This window comes from Eubalaena glacialis, chromosome 2 (genome assembly GCF_028564815.1).
Source record: "Eubalaena glacialis isolate mEubGla1 chromosome 2, mEubGla1.1.hap2.+ XY, whole genome shotgun sequence".
Classification (NCBI taxonomy): domain Eukaryota; kingdom Metazoa; phylum Chordata; class Mammalia; order Artiodactyla; family Balaenidae; genus Eubalaena; species Eubalaena glacialis.
This window is the reverse complement of record NC_083717.1, coordinates 64,567,697-64,586,378: the sequence shown is the minus strand read 5'-3', so window position 1 is coordinate 64,586,378 and position 18,682 is coordinate 64,567,697. Positions and strand designations below refer to the sequence as shown.

General features: G+C 34.1%; 1 protein-coding gene across 9 annotated transcripts in view; it reads right to left on the bottom strand.

Moving 5' to 3' along the window:
* The window catches only part of MYO9A (myosin IXA), a 279,267-nt gene that overhangs the window by 172,854 nt on the left and 87,731 nt on the right, over positions 1 to 18,682 (bottom strand). For all 9 annotated transcript variants that reach the window (XM_061180112.1, XM_061180113.1, XM_061180111.1 and 6 more), the window contains 4 exons: positions 15,202 to 15,291; positions 11,324 to 11,440; positions 9,405 to 9,539; positions 379 to 500 (listed from right to left, as the gene is read on the bottom strand). In XM_061180112.1, the coding sequence (XP_061036095.1) occupies positions 379 to 500; positions 9,405 to 9,539; positions 11,324 to 11,440; positions 15,202 to 15,291 (464 nt within the window). The remainder of the gene's footprint in view (positions 1 to 378; positions 501 to 9,404; positions 9,540 to 11,323; positions 11,441 to 15,201; positions 15,292 to 18,682) is intronic.

Here is an 18,682-nt window from a genome sequence, read left to right as displayed (position 1 = left end):
TAAGTTAATTTTTATTGGCATCTAGTTGGCAACTAGACGCCAATAAAAATTTAAAATAAACCCATTCTTAAAACACGCATACACAAACTTAATTCAAGAAGAGAGGAACACAAAACAAAAACAAAAAATAAATATAAACCAACAAATCTAACATCAAAGTGACTCTGTAGAAGAAATCTGGAAAAACTCAAGGAAAAAATGAGTTCTATAGCGAAGTCCATCCAATTTTCTTAGAAACACACAAACACACACAAAAACGGCATACAACATGGGAAACTTTGGCTCTTTACTTAATAATGTTAAGAAGAAAATGTAGGGCTTACGAAGACATGAAAAGCCCAAATGGCCAATAACAGAACTGAAAAGAATCATACTCACTTGCTTTCTTCATCCAAAAGATGGAGCAGGCCTGTTGGTTTCTTGCTAATAAGATTTATGCAACAGGTATTATCAATATAATCTATATTGTGCCAGCTGATACCTTCAGCTCTATATTCCTCCTAGGAAATAACATATTAACAATATATTCATCTTGCAGAAAATAACAGGAATGTGAGAATAAGGACTAAAAAGCTTTTACCAGGATTAAAAGAATTGTTTAAACTTTTCTCTTTTAAATCACTAATCCACACAATGGAAGAATGTATAAATTTCACTTGTATAAAATCTCGATATAGGGTATGTCTGTTTTCTTTTAAAAGTACATGCAACCAAATTTTCTGGTTAGAATCCTATTTGTGATTCCACTCAGATGAGAATTTAGGGCTGGATTTGTTTTAGCCACACTATCTGATGACTGCACTAAGGAAAAATATAAAATGAAAAAGCCTAATTTCTCCCACACGACTCTAAGCCATCAAAAAGAACTGCTGGATCGTCAACAATGAATTTAATGAAACAATGTCTGGGAAAAGTGGAAAACTATCACCTCCAGTGATCACTGATATAAATCATATGGAATTCATACACACTGAACTTCGGCAAAATAAAACTCTTACAACACCTTTCAAAAGGTGGGGGCAGGGTAGTTTCCCAAATTTCAAGACTAAATAACTCAAAGCTCACATACTAGCAACTATTCAGAACTCTCTTATGAAGCCCCCATTGGTCCTTCCTCAATCTCTATACTAGGAAATCTTCTTTTATTCATCTCTGTGATGCTTTTACTTTTAAACTGTCAGAAAGATGCCCCGAGAACAAAGAAGTTACGTTTCTACATTGCACTGATATTTAGGCACCAAATAAATATCCTGTTCATCTGATGGTTTTAGTATTCACTGATTACACTTGCATACTTCTCTACAAATATGCTGGTTTTGTGAAATAGTGATTTTGTAATTTTATCATTCTTTCCGTATTATCATTATCCTGTAAAGAAAAAGTGGACCCTACTATAAACTACAGTCATTCTAACTGGGAAAGGTAAATGCTTAATTCTTTCCTCGTAATTAACAATTTCACAAGTAAGTAATGCTATACAAAGGTCACCCCCAGGCAGTGGTAAGAAAGTTTTTTCCCTATTCTTTTTCATAGCATGGATAAAAAGCGTACTAAATAGTACGAGCATATGGATTTTTACAGACATTACTAGCAGTCCAAAATCCCTTCTCATCCCCTTTTCCCAATGATGATTCAGACCCTCTTGCCCAAAGTTAACTATTATCCTAATTTCTAATACCACTGATAAGATTCACCTGTTTATAAATATTATATAAATAGAATCATATAATACATATTCTTTTCATCTGGCTTTTTTTCTTTTACTCAACATTATGTTGTAGGATGCATCTAAAGTTCATTCATTTTAACTGCTGTAGGGCTGGGGTTGTGGAGTACAACATTTGCTCATTTATGCATTGTCTAGGCTGCTTTCTCAATGTAACAGCAGAGCTGAGACCATATGGCCCCCCAAACCTAGAAGACTGATTTGTCTGGTCCCTTTACAGAAAAAGTATGCCAAAATCGGCTACGGAGATTAAGTCTCAAACTTTAATATACAACAGAATCACGTGGAGAGCTTGTTAAAAACAGAAGCCACAAATCCAGAATTTGTGAATAAGTAGGTATAGGGTGGGATCCTATATTTGCATTTCTAAGGAGTGCCCAGGTGATGTCGATGGTACCAGTAGGGGTAGGAGAAGAACAACTCTTTGAGAACCAATGCTGCAGAGTATTTATATACAATGTATTCACCTATTTATATACTATTGATAGACATTACACTTATTTCCAATTTCTGGCCATTAAAAATAATGACATTATGAACATTTCTGTATAAAACTCTTGTTGAACATTTATATACATTTTGAGAGTGAAACCACAGGCTTATAAACTACACATGTATAACCTCAGAAGATACTGCCAAACAGCTTTCTAAAGTGGTTGTACCAATTTATGTACCTACCACCAGTGTATGGGACTTTCCGGTGCACAGTATTTCTCTAATACTTGTATTGTCAGTCTTTTCCATTTTAGTCATTCTGGTGAATGCTTAGGAATATTTAATTATGTTTTTAATTTTATTTTCCCTAATGACTAATAAGTGAAAAATCTTTTCCTATGTTTACTTCCCATTTGGATGTCCTCACATGCCTGTGTTCCTGATAAAAATTCTTAGAAAACATCCTTGCCTTGTTCTCAGTCTTAGGGGGAAATCATTCAGTCTATTTCCATTAAGTTTGACATTAACTGTTGGTTTTTTTGTAAATGCCCTTTATCAGGAAGTTCCCTTCTATATGTACCTAGTTTGCTAAGGGTTTTGTTTTGTTTTTAACAAGAATGAATATGTAAATTTATCAAATGCTTTTTACATTTCTATTGAGAGCACCACGAATTTTTTCTTTTGTTAATAGATGAATTAAATTGATAGGTGGTTAGGTGTAACAAGCAACAGGAAAAACACCATTTGGTTCTGATGTATTATCGTTTTATATATCTTGCTGGATATATATTTGTTTAGAACTTTTAAATCTACATTTACGAGTGAAATTGACAATTTCCACTTCTAATAATATCCTTCACAGATTTAGAAATCAATGTTATCCTGGCCCCCAAAAATGTGTTGAGAATTGTCCCCTTTTTTTCTATTCCACATAAGAATTTATGTCAAACTGAAAATAATTCTTTCAAAGTCAGCGGAATTCATCAGTGGTGCCATTTTGGCTTACAATATTCTTTATGGAAAGGTTTTTAATTACATATTCAATTTCTTTAATAGTTATAGAGTTAAACTTTGTATTTCATCTGTGTCAGTTTTGAAAAGTATTTTCTCATATCATTTAATAAGGCTTACAGACATGAAGTTGTTTGGTGTATCCTACTATCTTTTTAACATGTGTAGGATACACAATGATGTGGTCTTTATCATTGGAATTCTGGCTATTTATATCCCTCTCTGTCTCTCTCTCACACCAATTTCTTAAGGGTTATATCAATGTTATTAGTCATTTCAAAGTATTACTTTTCACTCTGTTGATCCTCTCCCATAATATATTTGTTTTCACTTTTATTTAATCTTCTTTTTTTTTTCTTTATTATTTCCCTCTTTCCACTTTCCTTTGGTTTAGTTTGCTGATCTTTTTCCAATTTGTTAATCGTTGCTCTTCAACCTTAAAATCTTCTAACAGCTATAAAATTTTCCTCTAAGTAAATCATTAGTCACACTTCTTTAGTGACTCAAGTGCACCTTTAGTCACAAGTTTTAATATGTAATATATTAAGTCCAATATATTTTCTAATTTTTTTCAACTTCTAGGCTATCTAGAAATTCATTACTTAATTTTTAATCATAAAGTATTTTCCAGTTATCTTCTTGTTGTTGGTTTCTGATATAAATTCATTATGGTACTGAGATCTGTGTGATTTCAAAACTGTGAAATTTGACCCTTGTCTTATGGTCCAGTATATAAGCAAATTTTGTAAATTTGCAGTTATCTATATATGTCAGATAAGTATTTGCCTTAAAAATCTTCTATATCCTTATTTGATATAGGCTTCAGACCCAGGGAAATTGGCATTCTGACATAAAGGGCAGGCAGGACTAGGTACCCTCAAAAGCACCCACCCAATTCTCTGGGTGCTTTACATCTTCTGTATCCTTACCAATTTTTTGTCTGCTTGTTCTATCAGCTATTCAGCAAGGTATATTAAAATATTCCACTAAAATTGCAAATATATGTTTGTTTTCAGTTTTATCAATTTCTTGTTTTATATACTTTGAGGCTGTATTATGAGGTACCTATAAATTTGGAATTGTATACTTTCTGATGAACTGATCCTTTTAGTATTATCAAATACTCCTTTTTTATCTCTAGCAATGCTTAAAGTGTGATACTAATACAGTTGTATCAGTTCTTTTGTTTTTGTTAAGGCTTGCTAAATCTTTTTCCATCCTTTTACTTTTAACCTTTCTGTATGCTTATATTTAAAGAGTCTCTCTTAGAAGGAGCGATTTAGTCTTATTTTATATTCAGCCTGACAATCTTTGGCTCCTAGTTGGAGTAATTAATCTATTTATATTTAATGCAATTACTGGTATTTGTGGGATTAAATCAACCATCTTACCATTTGTTATTTGTCCTGCTTTCTTGTTATTGCTTTTATTCCTCTTTCTTGCTTTCTTTTGTATTACTAGAGTTGTTTTTACTTCACTTGTTCCCTATATTAACTTGAGAGTTTTATATTCTTTTATTACTTGGTGGTTATCCTAAAATCATAAGACACATTCTTAACTTATCAATGTCTAACAGAGAAAAAAAATCTTCTATCACTTGGCATTTAATACAAAGATATTACAATACCTTAAATTCTGTATCCCTTCCTGAATTAAATGCTATTGTACTCACATGTTTTAGTTCTACATATACATTAAACCACAAAAGATATTTTTCTTTGTCTAATTTTGTTAAAATTCATTTAGATTCACCCACTTTTTTACATTGTTCATTGCTTTTCATTCATTCCTGCAACTCTGAGTGACAATGGGAATAATTTAGTTACTGCCCAAATAACATACTTCAGTTTTAAGGAAAATACCCCACCGTCTTCTGGCATCCACTGTCTGCCCTGAAAGACTGACTTTCAATCTTATTGTTGCTTCTTTAAAGGTACTGTTTCCCCCATCTCTGCCTGCTTCTCAGATATCGTTTTCATTGGGGTTTTTTTCTTTATTTTTTTGGCTGCATTGGGTCTTCGTTGCCGTGCGCGGGCTTCTCATTGCAGTGGCTTCTCTTGTTGTGGAGCACGGGCTCTAGGCGCGCGGGCTTCAGTAGTTGTGGCACAAGGGCTCAGTAGTTGTGGCTCGCAGGCTCTAGAGCACAGGCTCAGTAGTTGTGGCGCATGGGCTTAGTTGCTCCATGGTATGTGGGATCTTCCCGGACCAGAGCTCAAACCTGTGTCCCCTGCACTGGCAGGCGGATTCTTAACCACTACGCCACCAGGGAAGTCCCTGTCTTTGTCTCACTATATGGCTGTCTTTGTTCTTATCATGTTTTGTATTCTTAGGGCTTCTCAAATGTGTGCTTGTTGAAATTTTTTTGTTTCATGTTTTAAGTTTTGGAAAATTCTCAGCCATCACTTTTTTCAAGTACAGCTTCTATCCTGTTCTCTCTCTTTCACATACATCTTTCCAGAATTCCTGTTACACATATGTTAGACTTTTTTACTATGCCCCATGTCTCTTACACTATTTGTATTTTCCTCTTTTAGTTTTATTCATCAGACTGTTATTTCTTCTGGCTTATCTTCCACATCACTAATTTTCTCTTAAGCTATATCTAACTAACTGTGAAAAGCTAATGTTTTTAATTTCACTCTACTTTTTAGTTCTAAATTTTTAAAATTTTCCTTTAGTTCTAAATTAGTTTTAAATTTTCCTAAATTTAGGATTTTTTAAAACAGTTTGTAGTTCTTCAATAAAATTATCACTTAAAAAAATTTCTTGAAACCACTGTTACTTTAAAGTTCATGTCTGATAAAATCATTATCTGGATCCCCTTTGGTATAGTCTATTGTCTCACTTGGTTCTTATTCATGTTGGTTTCCTTCCTTGTATGTCTTAAAAAACAAACAAACTTCTCAGTTAAAAACTGAATGCTTGTATATGAAAAAGTATAGCGATAACTTTAGCACTAGAATGATTTCTTCCTCCACTGGAGACTGAATTTGCTATTGGCAGGTGGCTAAGAACGCTGGAAATTCTACACTATTTTAACCCAATCAAGAACTGAGATTATTTTAAACTGGGCTTCAGCCCCTACGATGCCTTCTCTATTTCTGCTTTACCTTTACTCTACGATATAACCCTTTGAGGTCTTCAACCTAAAGCCTGTGGGAGTTGCCAGGGGGCTCCTCCTTGTTCTTTAATCTGGAGAAAACCCTTTTAGGCTTCTCAGATTCTCAAGGCTGACTCTTTCAGAATCTGGCGGCCCTCTACCAGAACAGAAACGTCTCTAGGAACAAAGCAGTCCCCGAATGCTGGGCTCAATTCCCTGGGTTTCGTGCTTACATATCTAAGCCCTGTAAAACTTCACTTATTTGAAGGTACTCCAATGCTTTCAAATATATTTTGTTCAGTTTTTTTTTAGGTGTTCTGCAAGCAAGTTTCGTCAAAATTTCCTAGTCTGACATCCCCAGAAGCAGGACAGACAAAAGAACAACTCACTAGATTATGAACTCCACAGTAAGATCCCTGAACTCTAAAATGTCTATCTTCAATGCCTAACAGTGCCTGATACATAACTGTTATTCGATTTACTGATGAATCAATGACCTAAGGAATAATTCTGAGCAAGTAAAGGAAATAAGAAAAGAGCAGTATTACAAATGATAACAGGAAACAGATTTTCAAATCACAGAAACCTCTTTTCATCTGTCTCTTATTCCACATTATCTCTACAAATACCTTGATTCAGGACTCAGAATCACTCTCCCATACTACTTCAACTGGCTCATAGATTATGTCCTTCTCTCCAGTTCACCTCTCTTCAATCCATCTTCCACAGTTCCAATTCAAATCCTCTGCTAAATATACTTCAAATAGCTCCTCATTCTCTAAAAGAAAAATTCTAATCTTCTCTGCACAACTCTCTGACCCCAGGCTATTTCATCAAACTTATCTCCCTTCCTGCCTCCATCCTTATATCCTATATTTTAGCTATATTGAATCATTTCCAATTCATCAAAACTGCTGTGCTATTCTATGCCTCACAGTTTTAAAGATATTGTTACCTTTGTTTAAAATATCTTTTCCCCACTGACAGTCTGGTGAGCTCAACTTTCTATTCAAAACTCTATTCCAGAATCACCCCTGGGAAACCTTTGCAGACTTTCAGTAAGTTCTAATCAATTTCATCCTTTATATCACTACTTTACCTTATATCTGATTATAGTACCTATCATCCTGCATGGCACCTATTACATCTCTCTCCCATCCTATGTGCATATGTACTAATTTTGGGCAAAATTTAGAAGTGAACTTCAGTAATCAAGATTTGCAAGATGTTTCCTCCCAAAGCATCTTTGGTACTTTTTTATTTCTGTGTTTTATTTTTTTCAAAAACTTTAATCTACTTAACTGATTCTGTATTCAACTGAATTTAACAAATACTCCCTGAGTACCCATCTCATAACAGGTACCAGACCAGTGATACACAAATAAATAAAACACTCAATATTTAAACTGACTTAAATCTCTTATTTCCAGCAAATCCATTTTAAGTAGAAAAACATGAGGAGGGAGAGAAAGGAAGAATAAAATAGATGGGGTGGCAAAAAGTATAAATTTTCTCTAAGCTTTCCATAAATTACATCAAAAGCTTACCCATTACATCACAAATAACAGAAGAAAATACTGAGACTTAAAAGAAAGAAAAAAAAAAGCTATACCTTAGTATCTATGTCTTTTGATCCATAATTCCACCACATTGCCCACAACTATGATATGCAGGGTAGCAAATAAATGAGGATCACCCACCCACCAAGTAGTTTTGAACACATTTTCCATCAACTGTAAGGTTTTATTTTTATACATGTTTTTAGGTAAGGCATTTCTCGTGGCTCCTCCATGGCTAATCTAGACTTCTAAATAAGGTAAGAATAATTTCAGTTCACAATAAGAGAACACCTTTCTTCTTCAAAAGCAATTTAACCAGTCTTCTGTTTAAGGATCCACAGAGCAATTGATGCTTTTCTTTGAAAAATACAAAACGCTGTCAACAAAATGCATTCCTCCACCCCTCCAACACACACAGCCATTTTAGGAGATAAAAATACTGATTTAGCATAATCTAGTTAAAAGAACACTGGATTGAGTAAAGAAACCAATCCCAGCTCAACTTTTGATTAAAAGCAAGAATTATGAAGCCAGAGTGTTTTGAATACAGGCTTTAGGCATCATCTGCAACACCAGAATAAAAAGAGTACCCAGTTAAGAGTAAGCACTACATATATGTTAGGTGATATTATAACAAATAATACTATCTTTTAACAACTCTGTAAAAGAGTCTAGCTAAAAGGTCATGCGTTAAGAACTTTAAGGAATCATCAAAATGGCCAAGACTAATGCTGCTTGTGCTAATATTAATCAGTCCTTATAACTCTTTAAGTAAAATAGCGGTGCTTAAAGCCAGGACAGAGGACGGCAAGCCCCAATGACAGGAAAGACCTGTTGTGGTTTTCTGTTCATTTATTTTCTTCACTATTTCCTTTGAGGTGAATGTGAACCCTGTTTCTTTTTATACAAACTGAAATTCTGGGCTATAATCTCAACTTGTTACTGAATTCAAACTTGACTTGGAGAAAGAGCCCACATTTCCTTCAACCCTGCATTTACCTTAAGAATTCTCATGGAAACTGATGGCTTGCTCTTTCTACACTAATTCAGTCAATTTGAACTTCTCACAAGAAATATCTAGTTACACATTTTGGTCTCTCTACACTGCCCTATTTCTTTGTATCCACATTCTGAGCTGATTTGAGATTCTGTTAATAAGCTCCTCTATCCCATCCTCGAACTAAGAGATCAAAGGAATCCAACAAGCATACTTAACATTACACACAGTGACCAAGCCCATGGCGGCAATTAAAAGTCAAAAACATCAACAAAAATTCAAAACAAACCCACGCATTTTTTCATTCAAAGGTGCAGTCAAACAAGCACATATTATTGATTCTAATACTTGAGGCCTATTAAACAAAAAAGAAAACCCTGTGTGATAAGGCCCCAAAACTATGCTCTGATCTGTCATTTGCTTACACTAATATGAAGTCAATAATATCTGTATTGAAGTACACTTAAAATACTGATCACGACTATGACTCAAAAATTTATGTGTGTGTATGTGAGGGTGGGGGTTAGGGTTTAGGGAGCGGGAAGGGGGCAAGTGTACACACATTCAGGTACTCACCTGCTCCAATTTAAAGATATGCTGATTAAAGTAGTGTTGTAAGCGTTCATTAGCAAAATTAATACAGAACTGTTCAAAGCTGTTATTTTCATAATCTTCAAACCCAAAAATATCAAGAACACCAATGGACAAAGTCTGTGAAGCAGGAAAAAATTATGGTTAAAAAAGGATGCTCAAATTTATTTCATGAATAATATTCACAATATAAGTAACAAAATGTTCTTCAACAGCAGTAGAGAGGAAAACTTGGGGGACCAGTGTTCAGTCAAAATATACTACAAATGAAAAGCATGTTAGTTCTCTTTTTCTTCATCTTTTTCTTTTTATTTTAATTATAAAAATAGATCCAAAGTTTTAACACATGTAATTCATTGATTACTTTACAGAAATGTACAAAGCAGAGTTAATGACCTGTTACCTCAATATCACAAATCTCTAAAAGCCAAGAGACAGGGAAGGGAAAAACAGGCTATTGGAAAGTCAGAAGGTTACTAAAGTAAAGCTAGGTTACTCCTAGCTATGCCTGGTTATGCCAAAAGGATCATGCAATTTTTCCTAGTTTGACTTCTCTATCCCAATAAAATTCTGCATTAAGAATCAAGCTAACAGGTATGTTTAATTAGTCTTACACAGGCTAGAAATGAAACTGGATATCAGAATATGTGGTTTCTTGAAGTTAAAACTTCAAAAATTTTTATCAAAAAAAAGAAACACACAAGATTTATGACATTAAACAGTTCTAAAAGGATTATAACAAAAAACAACAATCCCTTCTCCACCCTCAATTTCTGCTCCATAAAGTCAACAACACTCAAATCTTTTTAGTTGTTTGGCAAAGAATAGTATAATATAGTAAAAAATGTTTATTCCTCTATTTCTTGATATTTTACCTCCAGAAATTACCTTCTAACTTCTTACTATGGGTGATAAATATTCAGTTCTAATATCCCAAACCACCATTCTTCTTACCACCCCACCTTATTCTTAAAATACAGCTGTATGACAATTTTGATTAAATGAAAACAATTTTTCTCCACTGGTGCTAAGAGAGATACTGGGCAAACTGATGTAATGAGTGATAAATAGTAAGAGACTTTTAAAAGTCTCCATTAAGAGTATTTTGTGTGATTAATACTGCTGACTAATTCTAAGCCCTTACAAAAAACAGTGAAAATAATGATCTTCAAAAATAAGTCAACTTGGGACTTCCCTGGTGGCACAGTGGTTAAGAATCTGCCTGCCAATGCAGGGGACATGGGTTCAAGCCCTGGTCCGGGAAGATCCCACATGCCACGGAGCAACTAAGCCCGTGTGCCACAACTACTGAGCCCACGTGCCACAACTACTGAAGCCCACGCACCTAGAGCTCGTGCTCCACAACAAGAGAAGCCACTGCAATGAGAAGCCCGTGCACCGCAGCGAAGACCCAACGCAGCCAAAAATAAAATTAATTAATTAATTTTTAAAAATAAGTCAACTTGGTACATTAGATTAGAATTAAAATCAACTTTCTACCTGTGGGCTTACTCAAAGAGTGAAAAGGTCATGTAAGAGCAATTTTACATTTAAATATTAAAAATAATGAGGTCTAGATATATTTCAAGACATAACCAGGTAAAAAAAATACAAATTAGAAACAATACAGATAGCATGATCCTATTTTTATGTTTAAAAGCAACTCTGTACATGTACATCTATAGGAATGTAAGTACATAGGAAAAAAGCTCTGGAAAGACACACAGAACAGTTTCGCTGAATAGGGTCATAGAAGCAGAAATAAGGAGAGACATAGCAGGGAATACAGATAAAAGGTGATACGTATTACTCTATATAATTCTATGTTTTTAAATTTTATGCATTACCCATTTTATTAAAACAGTTTTTCAGGAAAAATATATTATAATCCAATATATGTCTACCTTGGTATTTTGCTCCAAATCTTTACTATTCATAAGTGCATGATTAATCCGAAAAACTATCCAGTCAAACAGGGCACTATATAAAGACTTAGCCATGGAGTTCCTCACTGTCACAGCCTGGAAAAAAAAAAAGTTAGGCGTCTAAGTGAAATTGGCAACAATCTGACTAAGATACTATAACAAAGTGTTTTGCTCTCATTCAAGAAAGAAAGCTTATTATCCTGAATTAGAAATTAATTTTTCTCTCAATATAAATAACCTACAATTGAAGTTTTTTATATATACTCATTAATTTAATCCAACTCAGGGAATCCAGGCTAAAACTGCCATGAAAGATAAAGGAAACAAAACGTGAGTCCACACATTTCAAAACACTTTCACTGAAAACTGGGGTATATATTTCACCTAGTAAAGAAGGTAGAATAGGAACTTTATAAACAAATGAACTTTGCCAGCTAAAGTGGGGAAGAGTATTCCAGGCATAGGAATCAACTATCAAAAAGGCATCAGTTATCTGCAGAATCCTAGTCATACCACCACAATTACATTCCTGGCTGTCTTCAGCTTGTCATCCACAGTAACCTCTAGAATTTCTCCATCCCCAAACAGTAACAATTCTTCCATTATGGAGTTATGTGATTTACTTTTTTCCCTCACCTCAAGCTTTCCCCAGTTTATGGAAACTCTCTGTACTATCTGCTTAATTTTTGTGTAAATCTGAAATTAGTCTAAAAAATGAAGTCTATTACTTAAAGAAAATCCAACATTTAGAAGGTAGTGCAACCTAAAAAGAGGGTTGGTGGGGCACGTATCTTAGACAGCTGAGTCCTAGAACTTAAAAGAATACAAATCCTAATAATTTATGTACTTCTCATCTAGGGACTTATTTTGAAGCTTGTAAATTCAGGTACATATTTATATCTATGTTCTTAATTTTAGAGGAAGTAGAGAGTGTTGATTAAGAGCTAGACTATCTTCCAGTCCTGGTTTCTCTACTTATTCCAGCTATCTGACCTTGGTCAAGTTACTTAAACTCTTAGGCTACAGCTTTTTTTACATTTGTAAAATGGAGACAATACTATAACTGACCACACATAGATGATGAATGAATTTCTGAATTTCAGTGAAAAAAAAACCCCTCAAGTTTCCAGAACAAAAACTACCTACCTAAACTATCACCTACATAAGAAAGAGAAGACAGGTATTAAATTCTCTATCTTCAACACTAGACACTTGAAAATAATTGGAAAACGTTTAGAAGTTCTGAGAGACAAAAGGTTGTGGCCCTAAAATTCTATTCTTCGGCAAGTTATCAACCAAGCATCTTTAAAATATCAAGAAAATCAATAGTAGAATATATAGAGAGAATAACCATTCTATTTTCCCCAGAGGAGGGGAAAAAGAATAAAGACGATCTGATTAAATTCAGCAAAATCAAAATATTTTAAAACACAGAGTAAGAAAACATGTTCGTTATCACAATGAATATAAATGAGCTGAATTTTGTAGCTAAAAGACAAACCTCCACATCAAATTAAAAGATTCAGAGAATCCAAATATACAAATATAATGTCTATTTACACCATAACTCCCAATATTATACTTTTAGCCTCTTTTCTCTGAAATGCAGTCCTGCCTATCACATCTTAACCTCAATAAGCCCAAATATCAATCAATTATTTTCTCACTCAAACAAGATCTCGTTCAGTGTTTCCTGTCTCACTGAATGGTACCAATATTCTACAGTTGTGTGTACCAGAAAATCAGGATTCATCCTTGACATCTCCTTCTTCCTCCCTGCTTCCCACTAAGCAAATCATTGCCCAATCTTGTTGATTTTACCATCTAAATTTCTTTCTTTTTAAATACATCCATTTCTCCCTATCAGTAGGTCACCATTCTAGACATAGCAGCAAGCATCTTTCTCCTCAGGAGTACTAACTACTATAGCCTCCAAACTCATCTTTCCACATTCACTCTTGCCCTCTGTGTTAGAATGATTCCCATCACCACGTGTACATGTTCTCTATATCCTCTCCCAGTAAGTGTGAACACGACTGTAAACATGATGGATTTCACTCCCATAACTATCTTATATGACAAGGGTGAAGGGATTTTAAAGATATAATTGTGGCCCAAAATCAGCTGAATTTTTTAGTTAACCCAAGAGATACTGTCTTGGGTAGAGCTGACTTACTAGGGACTGAGCCCATCCATCAGAGATTCTCCTGCTGGCCTTGAAGAAGCAAACTGCCATGTTGTGTACAGGACCACATGGCAGGAAATGGCAAGTAGACTCTGGGTGCTGAGAATGGCTCCTAACAGCCAACAAGAAATTATGGATCTCAGTCCTACAACTGCAAGGAAGTGAATCCTATCAACAACCTGTAAACTTAGAAGAGGATGTTGAGTCTCAGATAAGATCACAGCCATCATGAATATCTTGACTTCAGCCTGGTGAAACCCTGAGCAGAGGACCCAGCTAACCTGTGCCCAGACTGATGATCCATGGAAACTGTCAGATAATAAATCTGTATTATATTAAGTCACTAAGTTTGTTACACAGCTATAGAAAACTAACACGCTCTCCTCCAACTGATTTTTTCACACTGCTGCCAGATTGTCCTTAAAAAAATATCTAAGGCAACTTTTTGCTTAAAACACTTCTTTCCATTGCTCTTCAGACAAAATACTAAAATCCTTAAGGACTGCTCTTCATTTTACTCATAATGCCTAGCACAATTCCAGGCATAAAAAGTGTTTTCAAATATTTACTAAACAAATAAATATACCAAACAAACATAAACAAAAATAAAGCAGGGGTTACAAAAATAATCTCAAAATGTTGAAGTTAAAGTTAAACATGTAAATAAACATAAAGAAATATTTGATAATGAAAAAGGTTGAGAAAGAAAATATAAAAGCATTGAACTTTTATGTAAAAGATGAACAAAACTCTTAAAACGGTTTGGCTTTTTCTCTTGTCTAGAAAGGAGCTCTCAAAGTTGGCAACTGTAAAATACGATATAAGATACCTGACATAATGAAGAAATGTGGACCCGTAGGTACAATTAGGAGAGACCCCAAAAATGGGATAAATGGATCAATGGGATAAATGAATCAATGTCTGCCTAGAAAGCATTCTCTACAGTTAAATCACTGTTTCCCCACCTCTCTGACTTCCAATCTCATATTCCTGTCCTATCTTTATAATTGTCAGTTTGATTTCTCATCACTTTCATAAAATTTCACCATAAAATAGTAGGCTTTTCAATATCTTTCCTACTCCTATACACCTGAGTGGTATAATAGTAATATTGGCACACTATAGCAATAAAACTTACCTGGTAGCCTTACTATACAGATGATATTTAAAGCCATGGGGCTAAGTGAGAAAATCTAGATAAAGAGTATAGAGAAGAAAAGACAAAGACTGTCCTAGGGCACCCAATCTTTAAGAAGTCAGGAAGAAAAGAAAAAACAAACAAAAAGAACTGCAAAGGAGTGGCCAACAATGAAAAAGTAAACCAAAAGAGTATGATGTGCTGGAAGATATGATGTGCTCAACAAGGAATAATCATTCGGGTTAAAGACTGCTTATTTATAATTCTACCTACCATCTACTTATCCCATATTAATACTATGAAACTTAAAAATGGTGATCAGATTGAGATCATTGGAGAAAAATGTAAGCGTATTGCTTAAAATTACATTCAACTTTAAGTTTCCAAGTTGACAGAAAGTTCACGATAAATTTCAAGAGCCCAGAAAATATTTCAATCCATACTGTTATTTTCATTCTGTTAACAGAAAGAATATAAACCTAAACTTCTAAAAATGTTCAGAGTTCCCTGATTTCAAAGAAAATCTATTCATACCTCTGCCAGTTTGTATGGTAAAATAAGCTTTTCTCCCACTGTCACGGTCTTCCTTGTAACTAGTGCTTCAAATAGCATCTCTTCTTTAACCTATACAGCGGAAAAGTAAATTCAGTATAAAAGATTTATGACTATGGTTGAATTATTTATTGAAAAGTCAAATAGAGAAAAAAAATTACTGAGATTAGTAAATATGCAACAGAGAAAAAACAAAAACAAAAAGACAACACACTGGGCAATTTAAATATTGGCCAAAGTGGAATTTAAGTGTCCCACTCACCCTACTTCACCATAAAAAAGACACAAAGGGTAAATAAGACAGATGGGTCTTCTTAAATTAAAGTTTTCTTTCTGATCATAATAGAGAAACATGTTTCATCGTGCAGAATATGAAAAATACAGAACGGCACAAAAAATATTTTAAGACAATCAACCATAATCCCACAACCTGGAGACAAGGACTAAAAAGTGACAATACTTCTTGAATTCCAGGGACATTATAATGGATACTTATTGATGTTTCAGATGTTTATTTTCACTTACAGATGTTAAACTTTAAGATAAAGTTGATGTTTCCTTTGTTCTTACTCTCTCTCTAGAGGCCAATACAATCATGAATTTCACATGTATCATTTCAGTTCATGTTTTTATACACACACACACACACACACACACATACACATACACACATACATATATATGTATAATTTCAGTTCATGTTTTTATATTACAAACATGTTTTTGAGATCTACGTTGATAATTTAGATCAAGCTTATTCATTTTAACTGCTATACAGCATCTCACTATATAAGTTACCACCGTGCACAATCCATTCTCCTACTTGTAGACATTTATGCTATTCACAATTTTGCACCATCAGAAAATAAACTGCAGTGAATTTTCTTGCATGTGAGTTCAAGAGTTTCTCTGAAGTACATACCTGAACGTGGAATTACCAGGTTGTAGTGTACCCATTTTTAGCTTTACAGGATATTGCCAAACTCCTGTACATGGGTTTTACCCATTTGTTCTCTCTAGCAGAAGCACTGAGAGTTCTTATTTCTTCAAACCTTGACTATACTTGGTATTATCAGACTTTTGGTTTTTGCCATGCTGATGGGCATGAAATGGTAAACAAGACCATTTTATAAAAACATCCATACATAATAAAGCTTTGACATTCATAAAATTTTATGTAAACAATATGATATAAAATATATCAAGCAAAAAGACTAGAGTACAAGGAGAAACTGAGTTATAAAACAAGAGAGTGAGGCATTACCCTGTCACCAGCAAATTCATGACAGGTCGACCATTTTTAAAATATGATTACACAACAAAGAAAATACACCTTCTTCTGGAGCATCCATTGCTCAATCTTCAAATTCTAAAAGATGGAAACAATTTGAGGCACATTAACTTCACAAAATAAACAGCCAAAGTTTAAATGTAAAACCTCAACCTTTCAGATATATTTAAAATATTTCAAGGAACAACAACAAAAAAATTAATACCAGATTACATAAAATGACAAAACTAAGAAAACAAAGAAAAAACATATGTGATAAAAACCACTGTAGGGGCTTCCCTGGTGGCACAGTGGTTAAGAATCCACCTGCCAATGCAGGGGACACGGGTTCGAGCCCTGGTCTGGGAAGATCCCACATGCCGTGGAGCAACTAAGCCCGCGCACCACAACTACTGAGCCTGTGCTCTAGAGCCTGCAAGCCACAACTACTGAGCCCACGTGCCACAACTACTGGAGCCCACATGCCTAGAGCCTGCGCTCCGCAACAAGAGAAGCCACTGCAATGAGAAGCCCGCACACCGCAACAAAGAGTAGCACCCACTCGCCGCAACTAGAGAAAGCCCACGCACAGCAATGAAGACCCAAGGCAGCCAAAAATAAGTAAATTAAATAAATAAATTTTTTTAAAAACCACTGTAGTATTATTGTGAGGTGTATTTGTTCATGTAAGCAATTATTATTAAAATATTTAAAAATAAATGACCTATGTAGTAGACTCAAGAAATTTTTTTTAAAGGAACAAACAAATGTAAGCTGGCAACAATGTGGAGCATAGGTTACTTCCATGCACTTGTATAAATTGGTACAACCATGTAGAGAGTAATTTGTCAGTATCAGTAAAGCTCAATATGTGTATATACCATAACCCAAGAATTCTACTCCTTGGACTATACCCTAGAATAATTCTCACACGTTAACAAGGAGACATGTACAAGAATGCCTGTCATAGTACTATCTATAAATGGAAAATTACAAACAACTTCACTCCCCACTAAAAAAGATAAATTATGTTTTATTCATATAATAGAATTTTATACAACAGCTAAAAATAAGAATCTAGAATATATAAACCAGCATTGAAAAATCTCAAAAACAAAATATGAAGTGAAAAAGTCAAGCTTTAGAATGATACATACAGTATAACATTTATATAAAGTCTGAAAACATGCAGAACAACAAAACTATATATTCTTTATGGAAAGAAACATCTACCTATTCTGAAAGTGTAAAAACAAGAATAGGAATGACAAAAACTAAATTAAAGTCAAAAAGGTACAAACTTCCAGTTATAAAATAAATGTCACATGTCATGGGAATGTAATGTACAGCATGGTGACAACAGTTAATAAAAACTGTAATCCATATTTGAAAGTTGCTAAGAGAGTTGATCTTAAAAGTCCTAATCACAGGAAAATAAATTTTTTGTAACTATGTATGCTGAAAGATGTCAACCAGACTCACTGTGATCATTTTGAAATATATACAAATATTGAAATGTTATGCTTTATACTTGAAACTAATGTTGTATGTCAATTATAACTCAATGAAAAATAAACTGTAGAGAAATCATAAACAAAAAAGAAAATCTGAACACTGACTATATGTCTGAGACTAAAAAACAACTTAACTATTTTTAGGTGTTTTAATAATACTGTGAAGTTTTTTAAAATTTTTGTTAGAGTATAGTTGATTTGCAGTGTTGTGTTAGTTTCAAGTGTGTGGCAAGGAGAATCAGTTAATCATATACATATATCCACTCTTTTTTTAGATTCTCTTCCCATATAGGTCATTACACAGTATTGAGTAGGGTCCCCTGTGCTATACAGTAGGTTCTTAATTATTGTGAATATTTTTAAAACATCTAAATTATCTTTTAGATATTTGGGATTTTGTTTTGGAATTTGTTTTAAAAGAATTGGGAAGGAACAGAGGTGAAGATATAGATGAAAAGAGAGAGGCCACATTAATAAGTGATGAAGCTTAACAATGGGTACTTGGGTTATGTTCATTACATGAGGGGTACTTGGGGTTCTCTCTGCTTTTGACTGCATTTAAAATTTCAATTAATAAAAACTGGAAAAAAAACTAAATTCATAGTAGTGTTTACTTCTGCTGGGGGCAGAGTACACAGTGGACTTCAAATACACGCAATATTTTATTACTTGGATGAGG